The sequence below is a fragment of the Lethenteron reissneri genome, chromosome 37 (genome assembly GCF_015708825.2).
Source record: "Lethenteron reissneri isolate LAM-NWPU_2019-01 chromosome 37, ASM1570882v1, whole genome shotgun sequence".
Taxonomy (NCBI): Eukaryota; Metazoa; Chordata; class Hyperoartia; order Petromyzontiformes; family Petromyzontidae; genus Lethenteron; species Lethenteron reissneri.
This window is the reverse complement of record NC_083815.1, coordinates 7,594,427-7,617,155: the sequence shown is the minus strand read 5'-3', so window position 1 is coordinate 7,617,155 and position 22,729 is coordinate 7,594,427. Positions and strand designations below refer to the sequence as shown.

The following is a 22,729-nucleotide window of genomic DNA, read 5'->3' as shown; positions in this document are numbered from 1 at the left end:
TGTGGTCGTCTGGATTTTTCTTTGGGTCCTCCGGTTTTTCACTCCAAATTTAGAAACATGCTTTTAGAGTATTTGCCTGGTATAAAGTTCCACGTGATAAACCACTTTGTTCAGCTATCGTTTGCGATTAGGTCACTTCTGAAAAAGAGCTACGTAGTTCAGTGGGCCTTACCTGGTAAAAGAAAAATAGATATCAGCAGTCGTGATATCTGATCTGGTACCGAGCTTCCTCTAGGTCGACTGAGCCTTAAATGAGCACCGGCCACAGTGCATGCTTGTATGCATACATCGAGTGGGGAGTGGTGGCGCAGTGTCTAAGCGGGATGTGCGATGAACCACGCGACCCAAGTGAAAGCACTTTGCTACGGCTAACCCCATCAGTGGTGATATCGGAATCAGTGGCAGGCCTCCCCGAGGTTGATTGACGAGTGAAATTCTGACCCTGTCTGTCCGACAGACCTGTTCTTCACCTGAGGACGGCTGCTTGCGTTGTGGCCGAAACGTCGTGAGAATTGTATTTTATTATGTTTTATTTTTATTATTTTATTATTTCCCTTCTACGTGACTTTACCGAAAGAACCAAGAAAATTATTTTATAATGTAAAATTTTTTATTATTTAATTATTTCCCTTCTACGTGACTTTACCGAAAGAACCAAGAAGAAGACATATACCCTCCATTCGTCTGTTAAAAGTCTATATTAGGGGACCTTGGCCTTTTTGTGTGTATATGTCTGTGGGAATCTACTTTTGCAGTTAAATTGACCATTAAATGTTGCATATGAAATCGTGTTTCAGTGTCCTTTACTTTAACGATGTAAACTTTCTAAGGTCATGCTCATGAATAGTGTAACAATTACCCCGAAGTGATAGGGTGGGTAGTGGTATCGGGATTGAGATTAATTTGCATGCGTGCTTTTAGACCGAGAAAATTCTAACATAATTCCCTTCAATTTCATCTTAAGGTACAACTTTCAAGGAGATGGGAAGGCCAAATCAGTACATTTTTGTACGCTCATTAAAATAACAACTATTTTCGATGACTCATTACCCATATCAGATATCACACGTTTATTAAAAGTTATTAGGCTCGACACGAAGTGTGAAACCGTGTCAGAATAACCTTTGATCTTAACATATTTTAATATAAAACTGGCAGAGCAGGGCACTAAATGGAACCAGTGGAATTGCTCTTGCTACAATGTCATTTTTTATTAATAATTATATAACGAGCTTGGCCATTCAATGTTCGTTTACCAAAAGCAAACTCATGCGCACTCGCATTTAAATACAATTACACCTACTGGGAAACAAGTAGAGTGTCAGGCAGCTTTGTGTAAGAGCACTTCTCAATGAGGCAGTTTTCATATAATAGCCGGTTTGATTCCCAGCTTGATTTGAAAATTCCTGCCTGGAATTAACAAAAAAAAGCACTTCTTGCTGTGTAAAATGTACCATTACTTGGGGATATTGCTGCACTGGCAGTGGTGCACAAACACGGGTAACAATATAAAATAACTCGACACATTTCTCAATAATGCTGGCAGTATTTTTTTTATTTAAGTATAGGATAGGTGACGTTTTGGGCAATGTCCCTTCTTCGTAGGGACATTGTGTGAGGGCCTAGAAAAAGCATAATTTTATTATTTAAAAATATCATTTCATTATTTAAAAATAATGTTACCTGATATTGTTTCTGTAAAATAGATGGATTTTAAGTGACTCAAAATCCCATGTTTGTGTGTTCATTGACTGATAATAGCACAGTTCTGGGCCATACAATTATGGTTAGGGAGTTTCGTCTTGCAGAAAATACACTATCATAGTCCTCTTACCTGATTACATAAAGGTCAATGGGGATTGCATTAGCATGCGCTGAGAGCATGCAGCGTACGGATTACGCTTTTCAATCAGTCAAGAAAGTTTCCCTCTACTCTAAGGAGCTCTGGGCAGTGTGTATCTCCTTCTCCAGTTCTGAGAAAGTGGCGGAAATTGTCCACATTGTTTGGGTGGGGGGAAAAATACCCATCAGATTATCAGATATTTTTTCAATGCATTTCAACTACTTCTGTTTTTTTATACTTTGATCGTGTACTTAAAAAAAAAACCCACACTAACTTTTGCATTTTTCAAGAAGCAATGGAAACCACCTTACACTTGCCGTGATATGCTGAACACCAAAGTGTTACGCTCAAATGACCATTGTCAAGGTGTGGCACGGTATTCCGCTGAAGGGAAGCGAGGGAATGGCACCACTGACAACAACGCCGTCGTTACTGTTGTTGGCTGCTGCTACACAATTTCCAACTGGCTGCAGGAAGAATTTATAGGGGCTCCCCCCCCCCCCCCCCCCAGCACGCCATGAATGTAAAAAAAAGAGCATTGCATACAAATGAGGTGAAGCCAAATCGTATTTTAGCCTAAACAGCCAGTCAGCCAGCCAGCCGTAAAATTCTTTTACCATCAAAATGTCAGACGCTTTCCATCAAGTGCCGTATTACCAGAAGCACCTGCTCATCTCAAACTTCAAAACTAAAAGTTCGTTCCCACGTCGTACGCCTTCTTCTCATCAAAACTCGCTCAAGCAACTCGCACCGTGGCGGCAGACTGAACGCTTCTCCGAGTCAAAACCATTTACACGAGTTGCAAACATTGACCACGACTCCGTAAACTGGAAACAATCCCTGTAAAAGCCGACAGTGCCTGATTAAGTGTACATCCCCGGTGGCTGGATTGATCAAAAAACAAACACACGAACGCACGCAAACCGTTGAGAAAACGAACCTCTTAAAAATGTCGTTGCACATTTCACATGTTAAACAGTGGGAATATTAAATCCTGTAAACGGGCCCTGGGGTTTATTAAACATCCAGGTGTTCGGCATACGTGGTTACGGGCATCGGCTGCTGCCTTGCTATTCAAGGAACCTTTCCTCCTCAAGCTCGACGATGTGAGATAACCAATGGATGAGCCGCCAAGCTCCAAAAGTAAATCACTCAAATGCACTCTGTCAAACTCGGGGACCTCAAGCGTAGAAATAATTTAATATCTCGGGTCGAGCCACTCTTAAAAGCATGAAGCAGACAAAATGTCCCGACGCATAATCGTGTAAATTTGATGTCTACGGGGCCTTAATACAAAGGCATCTCAAGATGTTGGACAGAACAGCGCCAAATGGGCATGTACGTATGTATCACTTCTTTCCCACTGTACATAGCTATCGGAGATAGGGAAGGACAAAAGTCATAGTGGGGAAAGGAGGCACGTTTTTTCATTTTATATATATAGAGAGAGAGGGCCATCAGCAGAGTGGGTCTTGAAACTGGACTGGGAACAGGGGCAGGGAGCCAATGGTACAGATATCTTGAAGACTGGCGTGCCAGGAGGGCGGCAGAGATAGAGCAACCTTTCATCGAGCGGATATTGACCAAAATAAATGTTTGGTGGCTGGAGTCGAGGACACTCGAAGGGGGAGTAGAGCAAGTCGAAAGGGGAGAGAGAGAGAAGGGATAGGGCGAGAGTTCACGGCGGATCTTGAAGATGGCGAGTGCAAAACTTTTTATTTAATCGAGCTCAAATTAGGAGCTAGCGGAGGGATATTGGGGTGACTTGGTCGCGTTTACGGGTGCAGGTGATACATTCCCAAAGCGGATATTTTGGCTTTAGACATTTTGAGTGCAAGGGTGAAAGGAGTGGGGGCAGCACGGTGGTCGTTATCGTTTTGTTTACACCGCGTGCTGCTGCAGTGGCGAGCGGTGGCGGCATGAGGATTGGCGGCCTCACACTCAGTTATGCCTTCGGTTGGAGGTGGCCGTCTTCCTGGGCCGCTGTTTTACGCTTCCAACATCCCCGGCAGGCAGCGACGCACTGGCGTGCTCAGCTCGGCCTCAGTTAACACATTCCTGCGGAGGGAGCTGGTAGGAACGTTGGGTTGCTCGGTCAATGGCCAGGGTCAACGGCGGCGTGGTGTATTCCGCAAATATGCCCGACTGTGAGGCCGGCGTGAGTAGGTTCAACGTTGAGTTTTGCACCACAGGGTGACCAGCCCCTCCCCACCCCAGCCCCTCCCCACCCAGCCCTCCTTGCACGACGGACACAATAATCTCCTGTGGGCTGGTGTAACCAGGAGGTTCCTACCAGTAACAAGCTAACTGCGTGCGGCCAAACAACAGGGGGGGGGAGAGGGGTGGGGGCTACCTGGGACGAGTTGACGTGACCCAGGTGCGAATCAACAACAAGAACGACACAAATAAAAGTGTTGCCAGATAAGCAGGCAAACCATGGTGGCAGTTTATCCGGATCTGGGAGATGAATGGAAGTAAAACACTTTAAACAGAACCCAATAAGTAATATTAAAAAACACGCTTTAATGAAATGTACCGTACGAATAATGGAAGGACTCCACGACTCCAGGAAGTGGCCCCGAAGTTTGCCATAACGTAAGAGGGCCGTGGTGATTTACAGCCAACGTTAGTTGAGCGTGGACAATTGGACCCAAGCCGAAACATAACATGTAAAAAATGATTTTAAAATATATAAAAAAAAAATTTAAATGATAGAATATAGTATTGTCATCAGTATGACATAAGTATAACAAGTTTGCAGTCGATACCACAATGGGAAGTGGGTAAAAATGGAGTAACAAGATTTGAAGATACAACAACAACAGACAGAGTTAATAAAAAGCGTGTAATAAATAGCCGTGCTAACACCTGGAAATAACTTTTTTTTACTGTTTCACATGTACTGTGTTTTTGATTGTGTACTTAAAAAAACCCGAAATAATTCGAATTCCTTTGTCAATCCACTGCTCTCGATGGAAGCCTGCCAATGTTGTGTCGGTAAACGGGGGTTGTTTGACGATACTTCAGGACGCCGGCCCGTGTGGATTGATGAAACGGCGGGGAGGGGGGGGATCGATTCAGGTATCATTCGCCACTGACGTTTGTGGACATGGTCAGAATAACACGCAGGTCAGCGGGTTAATAACGCGGCGCGCTAACCAGGCGTCAACGCTACGACGCGTCATTAGAAATTGACGCCCGCGTGCTGGCTATGCTGCGCGTGGGTGAACTCGGTTCAGATTGTGCGAGTCAGAGGAAAGGAAATGAGTCTTGTGGGTGCAAACGTGCTTATGATCATGCCTCGCAAAGGTGTCGCACGTCGTATTAACACACGCTTCTTCCACGTTCAAATTAACAAGTCCACAATGAACAAAACTAGTCGATGCCCCAACTGCACGTGTGCACTCCAATCACAAATAAAGACCCAGAAAACTCAAAATTCCTTAACTTGGGCGGTCTTCATTCCACACACAAAACGCCATCATCAAATTAGCGTGGACAATGTAAAGTCAAAGAAAATGTGGGAATGTTTTAAGTGGTTAACCTCACATTGAGTATGTTAAAGTGTACGTGTAGCATATGGTGTGGGGGATTTAATTGGCATAGGTGGAATTTGTTTTGTTTTCACGGCTCAGAGAAAAAAAGCAGTGCATTGCAATGAACAAGTGCCTGAGGCAATGAGCAGCATTTAAAAACAGATAAAATAATGGGTGTGAAAATGTTCAGGTGTCCCACGCGTTCATTGTTGAGTGTGTAGAGTGTTGCACGAGTGTAGCAGCAACATGACAAATGTATGAAACATCGTACACACATATACGTTTAAATCCAAAACAGAATTTTGTTGTCTAACATTGTAATTGTCATTGATTTAAGTCTCTGTCCTGTCAATATGTTGTATTGTTTGACACAGTGCTTTTGATTTGTATATTGGTATCCCTTGCAGGAGACACTTTAGGTCTCAAAAGGCACTTACGTATTTTTATATAAACGCATTTATTTATTAAGTGATTGATTGCAGCGAGGCAAGATATTGGTACCGAGAGGAGGGACGTATTTAGTGAAAATGTTGGTGTTCATTTTGGACTCTTGGCAGCAAAGCAACAGCGCTCCGGTGTGAACAGCGACACAAACACACATTCATATTTCGCGGGGCGCTGTCGAGTGTTTTTTTGCTGTATTTCGCTTCGACCTTCAGTACATTTTGACCTCCTTCGGTGCCCAATCTGTCACCAAAACAACAGAATGAACTACTCTGCCTCACTATAGATTCTCACAGCGAATTTCATGCTCAGTCCGCACAGGCGACGCTGATCTCTCTACGGCCACTACCGATGCAGCGGTGGCCATTCCACGTTCCCTGTGGATGGAGGGGTGGTTTCTCAACGGGCGCTGCGCAGCCGTTGTGGACGTTACCTTCTCCTCGAGGGCAGACATCCGCTCTTTGAGGTGCAGCTGCAGCCGCTCGTTGGACTCGGACAGCAGCTTGTCCACGGTGTCCGACAGCCGCTTGTTGTGCTCTTCGTTCATTTTCTCGCGCTGACGAGCCTGCGTGTTTGCACGCGCATTTACACACGTGTCAACACGCACGCACGCGCGCCAAGTACCAGAGACAGGCAGGCGAAAACACACGGATGGACGAACGCACGGTCGCAAGCGTGCAGCACAAGACAACAGGGAAATGTATTTTAATGAACATGTCTTTTGAATGCCTTCCAAGAAAACCAATAGTTCCCCGCATTATTATCAATCATCAAGCACAAGTACACTCGTGCGTTCGGCCTGGAAGCCAAGCTGGAGAGTCGAATGCAAACAAACTCAATGAAATAGATAATGAATGTCAATAAGAGAGAGATACTTTATTACGCCGGAGAGCAGGCTAACATTAAAGTGGACGGATGGATTTACGTCAAACTCGGATTAAATGTTTTTTTCCCCCCCATGCTGTCTACCAATTGCGATGATGCTGGGAGTGATTTTTAATCACTTGTGGCAATGCAATCTATTGGAATTGACTGGAGTGGAAAATCTAGTGGCTATTAAGAGGAACACATAGATTGTATAGTGTTGGTGCGAGTGCAAATCAGGTCTATATAGTGCAGTTGCTAAAAGCCTTTAGCTCCGAGTGGAAGTTTCTGGTCTGTTTTAACATCCGAGCACTGCGATTTAATGCTCCCTTCTGATGCAAAAAAGGGAAAATGAAATTGCAATGAGCTTCCAAAAGCACTTTTTGACAAGTACATTTTTAAGAAAATATGATAAACAAATGCAACATCAAATCGAATTAAATGTTACAGATGTACAGAGAGTCAACGTTAAATGTAAAAACACTCTATGTTGCTTCATCAAGCGCTATGTCTCCAGTACAATGGGTTTAAACAAAGCTGAATTATATTTTGACAGTAATGAATTTTGCATTCACTTATTGTACTTTGAAAATGTGTTTTTTTATATTTGGGGAACCTATTTTGATTTGTGGATTTGCTTATCAGTGACATCAAGTGACTCTTCAGACATTTCTGACCGCGAATAAACTAAGATCTAAAATTTCCATTTGTAATTTTCCCTCTCATCTTCAGTGAGCGGAGCAGTTTTTAACAAGCAACACATCTTAAATTTTATTTTCGTTCAACTAAAAATATCTATGAGTGACCTGACACATGACCTAGCCTTTAGCATAAAAACTTAAACATTTTCACACGAGATTTTAATGAGAATTCTCTTTTCTTTTTTAAACAGAGTGGCCATGTCTCATATCAGACAAAATAATATTGAAAAGTATAAAATGTTTATAGTGCAGTCGAAAATGACTTGGGATTCCTCATTTCGTTCCACAAGGTAAGTGAGAGTTATTCCAATTACAAAGGTGGACAATTATTAAACATTCTCAAATGTAACGGTTGACTTTTTGAAAATGTTCTCCCGTTAGGGTTATGACGGCGGTACAAGATAACTACTTCACCCAGTATACAGGAGGTTGTGGGCTTGATCCCGACCCTGACTCCTGTATATATGGAGATTGCATGTTCTCCCCGTGGTCGTTTGGATTTTTCTCTGGGTCCTCCGGTTTTCCCCGTCACATTTCGAAACATAAGTTGAGAGTATTTAGCTGCGATAAATTTACACATACACCAATTCGTTGAGCAATCATTTGTGGCCAGGTAGCTTTTGAAAAAGAGCTAGATAGCTCACAGTGGGCCTTACCTGGTAAAATAAAATGATTAGTTTAGTTCATATACAAATCGAAAAATACTCCTACACGTGAGATTCCACGCATATATATCATCAGGTTAAGGGTCGATTTGTGGCTATTCTTCCAAGGTAATTTGCAAAGGAGAGCTCTCTAGAGCTCCCTCTAGTGAAGTCCCATCTGCCAACAGGAGCGTGAATCAGTAATTGCAGCAATGTGCCTTTACTTTTTCAGAATCAATATTCATCAACCAACGGATGATGCATTGTTATTTTGTGGGAATGATGTCAGAGCTTGCCGCACGCCTGCACTGCACATTGACCCATTCCCACACGAACATTAACCAAGCGGCGAGTGGAATCAAACCGTTGACCAATTTCAGAATCAGAATAATTATTTAGACTGGAGGAATCCGATGGGCTACAAAAGCTCTTTTTTTTACGGATGTCCAGGAGGGGGCGGCTAAGAACGTTACAACAACAAAACAATGCAAACCACGACAGTCGCGCAAAGTACAGGAAAGGTAAACGAATCGCCGAAAGAAAACATACAAAATAAAACTAAACCATCCGCATCCTACGAGGCAAAGCCCACCGAGCTATTAACTTGGCCCGGTGGTAAAATGCATCGAAGCACAAGGCTAACCCCGGGCCCACCCGAAAAGCTTCGTGCACAGAGCGAACAAACAAGGCACTGGAAGAATGTTGCTGCTGTTGTTGTTGTTATGCATGGCCTGTCATGACGAGACCACAAAGGGCTCCATGGCAGATTTCACGAATCACAATAGATGCACGCCGTTTCCTCCCTTGATGTGCATCCCTATAAGCCCTCTATCCAATTTCAGCAGGCAATCAATATCGCGCAGCACTGCCCGGCTTCGGGGGGCCATGATCCAAACGGGCAGACTGTGCCAGCCCTGTGACAAACACACGCGTGTATGTGAGCGTGCGTGTGTGGTTGTTGCTGTGGTTTTTACGAATGAACGTTAAATAAATGCACGAATTGTGAAGCCCACCGCTGGCATGACCACTCAATTAGGGCAGGGCAAGACACCCCACTTCCATTGCGAGGCTACTGAACAATCACACGCCACAAGCCCAGAATTGAGACGTGCATTTTTTTGGGATGAATAAATATCTGCAGGCAGCAGCGCTTTGTTGTTATTATCTAAGAGTGCTTACCATCTGCAGCTCTTGGTTCTTCTCCTCCAGCTGAGCCTCCAGTTGTCTCAGCCTCTCCTCCACATTGCCGTGCCTCTCTTCTGCCTGATGAAAAAAGCCAAGGAGGTCATGTGTCACCGCTGCGCGTCCCATTTTCGCGCTGCGGAAATAATTGCCAACTTTTATCTGCGCGTGATAGAGAGGGGCTTGTCTATGACGGGCCGGCCTGCAAACAACGAGATGATGGGCCCACACCACGGTGGAAGACAGGAAATATTAAAATAATCCTATACATTAGATTCCAAGGTCACGGAGATGCAGGCACAAAGAGCAGTGGTTTAGGATTCTAGCCCACTAAGTAAATCACACTGGTTGTTATCACAGTCTGCATCACTGCTTGTCGTTTTATTATTATTGTTTGTGGACAATACATATTCCCACATCGCATTGCGGTCGCCTGCGATTGTCTGAAATTAATCTCAAGCTCAGGATTAATGTTGCAGGTGAATGGTTGTCAGAATGTATGCCATCTGCCTTAGCTTGTGAGCTATGAGAATCCAAATGCATTTTTTATATGCCTGCTTTGTGACCCAGTTAAACATCTGCAATAAATAGGTGGCACTCACCAAAGCAAAATCATGCCCCTTTGTAAAAAGCCTATTAATTAGCTTGATGGCTGAAAACCAGGCGATTCAATATTACGGCAGAAAAATTCCGAGCATAACGTACAAAGACAACCATCCATTGAGGCTGCAAGAAAAAACACGTGTATTAATGCTACGGCTTACACCTATATATTTATCTTGGGAAATATACTGTCAATTAATGCACGAATAAATAACAGATACATGTCTATGCCTCATTAAAACAATACACTTCCATATTCTTTGGGTCTTTTGGTAAAGTCACGTAGATAGGTTTAAAGAAAACATTGCAAAAAACTACGACGTTTCGATCGCAACACAAGCGGTCGTCATCAGGAAAAGGGGGTTAACCTCTAAAGGCAAACTGTTTATAAAGGTTTAAAAACCGGCGTAGCCCAAGAGTCAGCAGCATGGGTAGTGTAGCTAATGTTAATGTAAGGGAAGTTGCTGTTAATGTAAGGGAAGTTGGTGATGGTAGTTGTTGGTAGTGATGGTAGTTGTTGGTAGTGATGGTAGTTGTTGGTAGTGATGGTAGTTGTTGGTAGTGATGGTAGTTGTTGGTAGTGATGGTAGTTGTTGGTAGTGATGGTAGTTGTTGGTAGTGATGGTAGTTGTTGGTAGTGGGCTTCCACCAATGAAGGGAGTTGGGCAATAATGGTCCTGGTGGTTGGCTTCCACCAATTAGAGGGCTGCTGGAGGTGATGGTAGTAGTGGGTAGTGATGGTGTTGGTGGTGAGCTTCCACCAATTAAGGCTGCCAGGTCTAAAATGGACACATTACAGCCAGTTATGACTTAAACTGGTTGATAACATCCTTCCAGTGATTACTGAGTTTGTACCCATCTTCTATGTCTGTATATATGGATGGCTTCATTACTGCCCACTCCCGTTATTGGTGGAAGACCACTACCAACAACTACCATCACTACCAACAACAACCATCACTACCAACAACTACCATCACTACCAACAACAACCATCACTACCAACAACTACCATCACTACCAACAACAACCATCACTACCAACAACTACCATCACTACCAACAACAACCATCACTACCAACAACTACCATCACTACCAACAACTACCATCACTACCAACAACAACCATCACTACCAACAACAACCATCACTACCAACAACTACCATCACTACCAACAACTACCATCACCCCTAGCAGCAACTTCCCTTACATTAACATTAGCTACCCTGCCCATGCTGCTGACACTTGGACTACGCCCATTTTCAAACCTTTATAAACGGTTTGCCTTTAGAAGCTAACCCCTTTTTCCTGATGACGACCGCTTGTGTTGCGATCGAAACGTCGTAGTTTTTTTGTTATTTTCTTTGAACCTATCTAAGTGACTTTACCGAAAGACCCAAAGAATATGAATTCCTGCAGTCACGAAAGCTTTAAGTCAATACACTTCCAGCCACCTTCAAAAGGAATGCTGTTGGAATTGTCGAGTCAGGGGCATAAATGAAGCTGTCTAGATACGAAATTAATTTAAAAAACAATATTTTTTAATGAAGCCTAGATTGTTAGGAAGTAAGTTAACGGACGGCTAAACGATAGCAGACGGTGGTTTGTATTATTCATGACGTTAGTGGGGGGGGGGGGGCATGTAATGATTAAATCCCCTTGTGATCAAATGAATTGTCGCGATTCAAGATTTGGTTTCTCACGCTGCGTTGAGTATAGCTGCCACTCAGGGAAGACATTGCCTGCTGCTCGCGTTACCGCCGCCTGATTGTTGTTGTTATTACTACGCCGCTAGTCTACCCGGGAAAGCCTCACCGAGTCTCAAGACTCTTGCTCCGGAGGGTCCTGCCAAGTTTTTTTTTCCATAGCGGGCGATATTGTTCTTTGTCATCCCAAATTAGTAATTTGCAGGTATTTTATTTCTCATCATTGGGTTGTTTGACTATACCGTTTACTCAAAGAACAAATATAACACTTAGAAATGTACGATAAAAGAAAAACAAGGGCACAAACGCATGTCATGCGTAGAGAGGAGGGTGCACTGATGACGACATGCATCAATATTGCCAGGGTAAGTCTCTCCCTGCTCAAATGAACAATTGGCGCAGTTCTGAGCTCCACTAGTGGCTCAAAGCCAGTGGTAGACACCAGAAATTACCAAGACAGGGACCATTCTCTCAGTGGCCACTTATTTACCCAAATGCTAAAGTAAAAAAAAAATTCTCACATTTTTAGGACCACAAGGAGAGAGGTGCTTATCAAGTAGGACAGATGGCACTTACAATAAAGCACCGTGGTTCGGCACAGAGACCGCTCTATGGATCGGAATCAGAATTGTAGTCATCTCAAGCCTAAAGGGTTCGCCTTTGTGTGCAGTGGTTGTACATTCATCATTTATTCACAAGGATGTGGAGTCGGCCCAGGGGCAACATCCGACCTAATTTAACCAGAAGCACAATGTGCCAGGGACACCGTGGCACAATTGCGAGCGGTCTGAAAATGCGTGCCGACGTGAAAGGAGATCCCCCCCAGGGCGCGGACTTTCAAGCGCGAGCCGCAATCGCACGCAGCTCCACTGCTTGTGGCCGACTGTACAGAATTGTGCCTAATTACCGCAACCATTTATTGCAGAGCGAGTCAGAGATGGCTGGCCCTGTGGCTGATCTGCGAGGGATTCCTCCCCCTCTCCTGGGCGAGAACTGCAGCAAAAGGGGCAATGCTGAAGGCATACGGAAGGTGGTGACGAGCACAATAAGTGGATTGCACACAGCGCTCATTCATTAAGTGGAGGGTTAAGTGAATGGTAAACGCGTGACCTCGTATTGCCACCTCTACCCTGCCTCGGCTAAATCCCTCACCGCAGGGCATGAGAAACACAGATTATCCTGTTCACCACTCGTGCATCAAGGTCGGTCAAAGGAAGAGTTTTAAAAATAATTGAACGGCTATGTTTGTCTGGGTGGAGCCGTGGTTGTGATTTCAAATGCTGGCATGGGTGGGAGGGCGGGCTGGGGGCCCGACTGAGTCAGGCCATTTCTCCGGGGTAGACAAACATCAACAACGCTCTGTGCAAAGTCAACAGTGAATGTGGAATTTCCAGCCACTAGCTCCTCAGCAATGCAGACGGATCACCAACATCCAATCGAGCTGCAAGGTCACTCTGACTTTGACGGGAACGACACGATACGGTTCATACCGCGACTTCTCTCCACTACGTTGCAACGAGTGGCGGGGGATGCAATGCAAAAATCACGTTGGTGTAATGGACGGTACCCACTTAAGGGACCACCGCGGCGTCTGCCACGGCTCGCACCGCCGGCACCGTGAGAAGCGTGACATCGGTCAACGTCGGATGCCAGCGACCGAAGTGGAAGCGCTCTAGGTTATCCTCGCAGGCCCCGTCATATTTTATTCGGGCTGGCGGAGGGGGAGAAGTGGCCGCCGGCTGTTTGCGGCTCTGGAAGGAGCCAACGATGCCCTCCGCAGACCGGACCGCTCGGGGTGCCGCAAAATATTTTTTACGTCTTAAGAGTCTGCAACGGGTGGAGAGAGAGAACGGGGGATGGCTGGGAGCAGTTTTTACAAGCGGGCTTGAGCGTGGATGCCAAGCAGATGTTGGACGTCACCCCGAGGTCACCTGAGGCTACAATGCTTCTTTATGAATTATTTTCATGAAAATGGAACAAATGCCGCACGGCAGTGAATTTTGGTGGCGACAACGGCGGTAGTGGTGGTGGTGACGGCACCGGTGGTGGTGGTGGTGACGGTGGTGAAGGTGGTGGTGGTGGTGACAACGGCAGCGCCTGTAGTGGTGATAGTGATGGCGGTGGTGGTGGTGGTGGCAGTGGTGGTGGTGACACCGGAAGCGCCGGTGGTGGTGACGGTGACGACGGTGGTTGTAGTGGTGACTGTGGTGGTGGTGATGGTGGTGATGGCGGTGGTGACAGTAGTGGTGACACCGGAAGCGCCGGTAGTGGTGATAGTGATGGCGGTGGTGATGGTGACGGTGGTGGTGGTGACAACAGCAGCGCCGGTAGTGGTGATAGTGATGGCGGTGGTGGTGGTGGTGACGGTAGTGACACCGGAAGCACCGGTGGTGGTGACGGTGACGGCGGTGGTGGTGGTGGTGACCGACGGTGGTGGTAGTGGTGACTGTGGTGGTGGTGATGGTGGTGATAGCGGCGGCGGCGGTGGTGACAGTAGTGAGAGTGGTGAGACCGCGGCTCACCTTGGTGAGCGCGACGACGCGCTGCGCAAGCTCCGCCTCGATCTCCGGCAGCGTCTGCGCCTTCTTGAGCGTCTGCTGCAGCTTCTGCTCACCCAGCTCCAGCCGCTCCTGCATCTGCCGTGCGCGGTCCTCGCTCTGGAAGGCAGCGGCAGCAGCAGCAACAACAACACGCCGTCGGTGCAGTGTCAACGTGAATGTTCATTACAACTCAAAAGGGGCTACGATGCGCATTTTGATTTGAAATTCCACGCGGGAAAACAATGACGCGGGTCGAAAAGAAAGAGCCGAGTATGAAGGATTCCACATTGGCCAAGAAGTAACGTTGCAGATGCTATGGCACGTTGTTGGCGAGCTATCTTACTTTCGCATTAAAAGAATGCAGCGCAAGCCAGGCCCGCTGGGTAAGGACCAGGCTGGGTTTGCCGGCGTTAAGTGTGCAGGCTAGCGATGGAACGATCAGAAGTTTGGTCAAATTATGTTTGTTTAAATCCTCATAGCCCCACTCGATGGCTTTGTTAATAAAAAAAATTCTTCAATAGACAAAGCATAGAGAAGTATACCCTACTCTTTGGTTTTTTCGGTAAAGTCATGTTGGTTAAAAAAGAAAACTAATCAATTAAATCACGATGTTTCGGCCACAACACAAGCAGCCGTCCTCAGGTGAAGAATATGTAAACTCCTTTGTCAAGGCGCTCTGCTCCTCCCACCCAGCTTAAATACGCTGCCAAGCTTAGCAGTGTTCATTGGAGCGCTGTCTTTCCGACAGCTCTGTTCTTCACCTGAGGACGGCTGCTTGTGTTGTGGCCGAAACGTCGTGATTTAATTTATTTGTTTTCTTTTTTAACCTACGTCACTTCACCGAAAAAACCCAAGAGTATGGATCCTTGCAGTCACAAAAACTTAAAATCTAAAGTATACCCTTTACAACACTGACTGACGTAGAAACAACACAGTTCCCATAAAAGCAACACATCGTGACATTGCGCTGGTATCTGTGGGCTGGGGGGGTGCAAAGGGCAACTTCTGGCCGAGAGCAGATATAAGCAGAGCCCGCCTTAACCACACCACTCGGTGTGCGTATCTCCAAGTTCTACTGCGCTGAGAGGTTGCATCGTTCTGAGTAACCACATCACAAACTGTGGAATCCTCTTCCTCGGCCCATTAGGGATTCTAAATCCGTGTCACTTTTTAAATAACGTCTTAAAATTTCGATTTAAAGCTTTCGTGACTGCAGGGATTCATCTTCTTGGTTCTTTCGGTAAAGTCACGTAGAAGGGAAATAATAAAACAATAAAAATAAAACATAATAAAATAATTCACACAATAAAATAATACAAATAAAACATAATAAAATAATTCTCACTATAAAAAAATAAAAATAAAACATAATAAAATAATTCTCACGTCTTAAAACTCACACATTTGTACAGCAGGTTTTCCCTGTAACTTAAGATTGAAAAACACATTCTGTTGTCCGATTGGATTACTCAGCATTCATTATTATCAATCGCTTTCATCATAGTTCTTCATTTTATTGGAATTTCGAGAGTCATCATTGTTATCATCAGCTTTCTATTTCGCTTAAATGTTATCTATTTTCGTGAGTGGAATGTACAGCGCTTTGAGATACTTCAATAAAATGGAGGTTATTATTTTATTATTATTATTATAAAGGTGCCGATCGCAGAGCCACAATGGTGACGTAACAAAAGGAAAAGACCCTCTGCAGAAAATGCCTGGGGAACGGCCCTGTAAGATAATGCGACAGAACTAGTTCTAGAGTTGAGTTCATCAGCCAATGCTGACGTATGTTAATTAGCCAATGTTTATGCGTGAGTTACAATTCAGAGCCCGGCGAATGTTGATCAAAGCAAAACAACTCTGTTTACATTGATTTTAAGTTAGGCATGGGAAAATTACCAATTAACCAACACGTCTTTTTGTTCACGATTCCATTGATCGTGTTCGCAAACTATTTTCCCCTGTCTGCCAATTCGTCTGCGCGAACGCAAACGGCAGAAATAGAAAGCACGTATAGAGTGAAAGCCTTTGAACGAACGGGATGCACAGATACCTAAAAGGTCACTGCTTTTCTCAAAGTACATTATTAAAATTAATAACGGAATGCCTGGGTGCCAATAATAGCGATCACGAATAGCGAAGTATTATTAGCCCAACGCCACACACAACATTTCTAGCACCTTCTTTCCCCAAAGTGCTACAACATTGCCATTAAAACGACTGTAAAAGTGACCTCTGCGCTTAGAATGTGCTTCCTCTCTCCTTGCATTTATACCAGACTGGGGCAGTTTTTTCCCCTACGATATGGGGTCATATCCATCCCTGCACTGTGTAGGATCCAAGCACGTGCAGCGAATGATACGCGTGCAGTGCTTACAATCGCAGTGGGTCCACAGACCCCTACTTTTGCCCAGATAACAGCAGCTTTATTGACTTGGCCTAAGTGGAATTTGTATTATTGTTCGTTCAACGATAACAACAAAATACGATCCTACGTGCTGTTGGCGAGCACCTATAAAAGCCGGCATAGCACACAAAGGGGTGGGTGGCCAGCACCACACCCAGCCGCCTTTGTCTCCCCAGTGCTGATGTTTACACACCGCAAGTCGTACTCATTTGAGGCTGAGTCGACCTAGAGGAGGCCCAGGACTGGTTCAAATAATCGTCACTCGTGCTGGGCCTGAGTGGGAATTGAATTTGGGTCACCGGGTTTGGAGCACAGTGCACTAACCAATACACTACCATACACACAAACCTGCTAATATCAGACGCATTTCAGGTGATTTGGTCATAGATATACACATCTCACTGCTCTGGCAGAATTCTTTATGCAGTCAAATCTCACAACAAAATACAGGCTCCCCTAATACATTGACTTTCCAGCCAAGTTTCTACTTGTTCACCACGGTAATGATCGAGGCACGTGACAGTTGAGTACACCGATGCTTCAAGTACAAAGTGATCAGTTGCAATCGCCACTCCCCCACACGCCCGACAGTAAATATGAAGCCGTGTTCCATCCTACATCTCCAACCGCACACTAAACTCTCAACAGTGACAGCTCTAAGCCAGAGGGATAGGCTGCCAGGTGAGCGCAATGAGAAGGCACAGCCCTCCCCCAAGGGGCTCACATTTCTCACCGGCGACCAGGGGGCTACACACAGGACCACACGTCAAGCTGCCGACGACAATTTTCTTGGTCGGTCATCAGTGAGTGGACCGAGAACATCAGAAACTTGCCGGACACATGCGACCCTCTAGGGTAGCGGGAGTGCGCGGGATGCCCTTTCTGGGGGTGCGAGACGTGGGACGTATTTATTTTGAAGATAAATCATCGAAGCACAAATTAAGCACGGGCACGTAAATACAACTACTTTGTTTCACCAAAGCCTCTATGTATTTATTAACATTGTACATTTTTTTTTTACGATTGAGAACCAAAGGGGTGCAAGGCTGCAGTAAAGGTTAAGAACCACTGCTCTAGAGCGAAGAAAGCATTTTTTTTACATGTTCTAGCAGAATGACCTTACGGGCTGAGTAGACCCATAACACTGAGTTTCAATGGCGCAACAATAACAAATACAACAAATGTGCTAAATGTCCATAAATATTGGCACGTAATTATCTGCAAATATTAATATTGGCAAAAAAAAACCCTATCTCTTTTGAGAACTCATCGTCATCATTACTGTTCACCCGGCACTGGTTGTCCAGTGCTATAAGAAAGTCTAAGCATGTCATCGTCTTCCCCCGCAGTTCTGGGATGCCACTATCCATCTCACGCCTGCACATTGACCGATCTCATCGTTCCGTCGCTGAAGGTGGTCGGTCCTCTTGGGCATGTTCTCTTTGTCTTCCTGCCATTCGTTGAGCAGCCTCGTCCATCAGCTACCACCCACTGCAGCGATCTGCCAAAGCCACTCACGGTGGCTATGAGATGTTAACCACCTCGCCCTGCATTGCAGGAGGTCGTCGGTTCGATCCCGACCCTGACGCCTCTATATTTAAAGCTTGCATGCTCTCCCCGTGATCACGTGGATATTCCTCTGGGTCCTCCAGTTTTTCCCTTCACATTTGGAATCAACATACTTAATTTGGAGCTTTCGTGACTGCAGGAATTACTCTTTTGTTCTTTCGGTAAAGTCACGTATAATGAGAAAATAGTATTTAATTTATTATTTTCTCTTTATACGTAACTTTACCGAAAGAACTAAAGAGTAGAATCAACATGTCGTTTTGAGTATTTGGCCCTGTATACATTTCCACGTAATAAGCCACTCCGTCGAGCTATCATTGCTGGCCAAGTCGCTTCTATAGCTCAGTGGGCCTTACGTGGTGAAATTTTAAAAAGTTAAAGGTTTTTACAGTTTCTTAGCGGTGAATTTGATGTGGCCGATGTGTATTTCTTCTCAAACAGCGTAAATTTCAGGGTGCTCATTGCTCGATGCTCTTGTGGACATAATGCTCAGTGTCCCCATGGGTATTAGGTGGTATTCTACTATTCTCCTCTGCTAGAGGTCTTGATGCAAATTGTAATTTTCACATTTCTATGGTTGGGGCCAGTCGGTCCGCATAAAAACCACTGCTGACTTTAATAAGAACTCATTTTATCTACAACCAGACGGCTGATGGGACTGAGATAAATTACAGCTGGTCAAAAATACAATCCAGTATCCTGCCACTGTGGAATTTTCTACAGTTTTACACGGTCCCTCTTTAACAGAAATTACGACGATTTGTCCAACAAGCTCGATGCACAAAACGTAAATTTAAACAAAGGAGATTACACCGACACCAAAGACAACGCCACTCAAAAAATCGAATTCCTCTGACAGTTTGCGACGACCCGCTGCACAGCTAAATACAGCATAACTCCTAAAACACCTCACAAACAGCTCAAATTTAACTAAACTCCGGAACACATCGGACACCCAATAAACGGAGGCTCAAGTTAATTACGCGCATTCTTCCCCATACCCCAGATTCACTGCTCGCCTGAACGGTCAGCCATTAAAAAATTTCCGCTCTTAATTGCCGAGGTGGCTGCATACGTTCTTGTTAGGAGCGGGCCTTCAAATCAGCGACGCTGCAGATCCACCTGGGCCTGCTGAATTATGAATGAGGCACTGCTCCACTTCGCCTAACCCGACCGATTTCTCCCCCGATGATGATGCGCCGTGGAGACAGGCCGACGGCAAAAATCTCGCAGCTCTGCTGTTGTCTGCGCAGCTTGTAAAACTTCGACCCGTCCAATGAGCGAGTTTCATGTAAACAGCGCGCGCTCTGCAATCCAGCTGCATGCCAAGCTACGGGACTGAAAAAATACAAGCTTGTTATTGATCCTTCCCCTATCCCACAAAAGCTCGTCCGTTTAAAGATGTAGCAGAACTTGTCGTCGAGTTTAAGCGGCATCATTTCATTCAAATGCGTTTTTGTTTATAAACCTCATCAACGCCAGTGGAAGATGGCAGCTTCCACGTGGCCCACTCTGTTAAGCGAGAAATCCCGTCGAATGCGATCAACGCGGCAACCGAACGTCGATCATCGACCTCCCGGTCGTTACAGAAACAACACAAGCCACGCAGCAGAATGTGACATTGTAGTTGTCGCTCTGCATCTACATCAGCCATACGACAGAAGAAGAAGAACGATGGCAGCTCGTTCGGTGGCTAGGTGGACTATTCCGTTGCTAAAAAAATCACGGGCGATGGCTCAAGAAGGCCTTCAAGCAGCAGTAGCTTGATCACGGCCGATGATAACGATCGTGAATCCTCATCGGAACACACTCCGAGGATAATCCATGACGATTCGCGCAAATAAAAGGGGGTCAAGCTGTTCGCGCCCAGCGGTCACCGTGTGGCCGGGGTGAGCGAGCGGGTGAGTGGGCGAGTGAGCGAGCGGGTGAGTGGGCGAGCGAGCGAGCGGGTGAGTGGGCGAGCGAGCAGGCACACCTGTCTGATCACGGCTTCCTTGTTGGCGAGCTCGTTCTCCAGCTTGTCGTTCAGGTCGTGGAGTGACGTGGCCTCTCGCTGGGCACCCAGGTATCGCTTCTCGAGGGTGGTGATCCGTTCCTCCATGTCCTCCTTCTGGGCCATAGCCTACATCAACCAGCGAGCACACGCGCACACCGCTCATTGCGTGTTCGGTCAAAGAGTTGAAGTATTCGAACAAATATGCTCAACGTCACCAGGGAAGAAAAAAAAAGCCGTTTCGTTTCAACGCGGCGCTTCACCTCTCGGATGTCTCGCTGATATCTGGCGTTCCCTTCCTCCGACTTGATGAGGTCCTTGCGTGCCGTGTCCAGGTCTCCCTCGAGCTCGGACACGCGAGACGACAGCGCCACGAGACGGTCCTTCATTTGGCCCAGCTCCAGGTTCTGCCTCTCCAGAGTCTGCTGCAGGTCCAGCACGCGGCTCACCAGGTCCTCCGTCTCCACCGAGCCATTGGACAGTCGCTGGCAGACGCCCCAACGATGAAGGAAATAACAACAGGGAAGGAAAAAAAAACCCGTCAACAACATCTATCATCGTCAGCGGGCCTCCTCGAACACCCGTCTCATTCGATCAGTAGGCCGATCTGTCACCATGAAATCATGCTGGGAGGCCATTGCAATAATGCGCTAAGTTCAAGTAGAAGTGTTTAGGGTTCACCTGCTGGATTTGTGGAAGGTTGTCAGAGTAGTCACAGTGATGGTGGCCGGCTGGTTCACAGGTCTATTGCCTTGTAAGTGACGGCACAGCTGAGATGCTGGTTGCACATAAAGCATAAAACTAACCCTTGTTTTATGGATCACATTTTAATTAAAGCTATAAAAACAGGCCGATTAAAAAAATGGGGTTGGTTTGTTTATTAAAGGTGTGGGTCAATTTCTAGCCGTTATGGATGGAATAAAAAATTATACCAGGGCTGCCCAGAAATCTCTAGTCCTTTTGAATTGCTTCCGCAACAAACCTGAGCTGATATAGTGAGTAAAATGCTACATAATATATGCAAATTGTCGAATATATGAAACATTGTGAATAAATTCAGGAGTGAGATGAACCAGACACCGTGTTATCAAGCGTTGCTTGCACAACGCGTGGTGAAACAATTAAAATGTTTCCCCTGCTGTTAACGATAAAGAATTGGCTCAGTTGATTTGAAGCTTCAGTCATTCCGTGACTGCAGGAATCCATATTCTTTGGATCTTTCTGGAAAGTCACGTGGATAGGTTCAAAGAAAAATAAAAATAACAAAAAACTACGACGTTTCGATCACAACACAAGCGATCGTCATCAGGAGGAAAAAAGAGGGGGAAAGCTGCTGAGGCAGACTGTTTTAAAGGTTTAAAATAGGTGTAGCCCCAAATAATATTTAGTTTACTACAACCTACCCGATGGGTGCGACAGTAACTCACACGTGATGTAGGAGTAACACTCATGGGACCTCCCTTGCCAGTATCAAAATAAAATAATAGGTTTTACCCTTTCTTTATGCTGTTTGCCTTTTTGGCGTCCTCTGGTATAACAGTGTTTGAGACGAGGCTCTAAAGAAAACCGTCACTGGTGTGGACCAATCAGTTTCATGCATGCTCGGTCAGACTGCGTGTCGATTGTTCGGCATGCTCGTGGCCTCCCGCAGTGGACAGCAAGGGACGCGAGGTGTGTGTGGACGACTGTGTGTCCACGTGTATTAGCCTGCCAAAGGGTTCAACGAAAGTCCCCTTCACCTTTCCGGGCCCTCTCTGCTCGCCCTCCGGCTGCTTCTGCTGCTCCGTGTCCTCGGCTCCATCCCCCGAGCCCATCCGCGGCTGAGACAACGCCGCCTGCTCCCTCAGCACGGACAGCTGCCAGCAGGCACGAGGGACGGCAGCAGTGAACAACAGAGAAAACACATCCCCCCCCCCCCCCACCATATAGCTGCAACAGACTGTCGGGGCAAGTGCCGTTAGCGAGCGGCACCTATAGAGGTCGGCACAGCACACGATGCGGTGGGTGGCCAGCACCACACTCGGGCCGCCTGTGTCTCCCGTGCGGCCATGGTTACGCACCGCACCAGGTACTCATTGGAGGGTCAGTCGACCGAGGGGAGGCCTGGGACTGGTTCAGATAATTGTCGTAGGTGTTGGCCTTGAGCGGTACTTGAACTTGTTTCGCCGAGTTCGTAGAACTGCTTTTTGTGTTCAGTTTGTTGTCATTCCCCCGCACCCCCCGATTAGCACGGTTGGCTACGTACGGTGCGAAGGAAGTTCAACATACACACGTACATATGTCGTGCAGCGCGCTAACCGCCGCACTACCGCTCCCCACGGTGACAACACGCGCACGCACACGTTAGTGCGAGGACGTCCTTTGTTTAATGGGGCGAGCGAGGACACCCCGAGGTTCATTCACCTCCTCTGCTGGTGAGGCGTGGAGTCGCCGGAGCTAAATAAGGAAAGTTATTATCACGACCGGACAAGAACGGTGGCACAGTGGCCACAGCGCAACACGCTACGAACCCAGCGAACCCCCCCCCCCCCCCCCCCCCCCCCGAGTTGGATGTCCGTGCATGGCTAACGTCAGTGGCTGAGATGGTCCCGCGAGGTTCCTCCCTCAAATTGGGTCGCAGCAGGCTTCAGTGAGGAAGGTGAAAGCCACCGCCCCCTCCACCCCCCAAGAGGCGTCGGTTCAGACATCGCTCG

The 22,729-nt window shown here is 46.3% G+C and overlaps 1 protein-coding gene across 1 annotated transcript in view; it reads right to left on the bottom strand.

Moving 5' to 3' along the window:
* LOC133351476 (liprin-alpha-1-like) overlaps nt 1-22,729 on the bottom strand; it is a 274,762-nt gene that overhangs the window by 52,558 nt on the left and 199,475 nt on the right. The window contains 6 exon segments of the mRNA XM_061566707.1: nt 6,257-6,388; nt 9,212-9,295; nt 14,047-14,181; nt 20,019-20,165; nt 20,300-20,521; nt 21,776-21,892. Of these exon segments, the coding sequence (XP_061422691.1) occupies nt 6,257-6,388; nt 9,212-9,295; nt 14,047-14,181; nt 20,019-20,165; nt 20,300-20,521; nt 21,776-21,892 (837 nt within the window).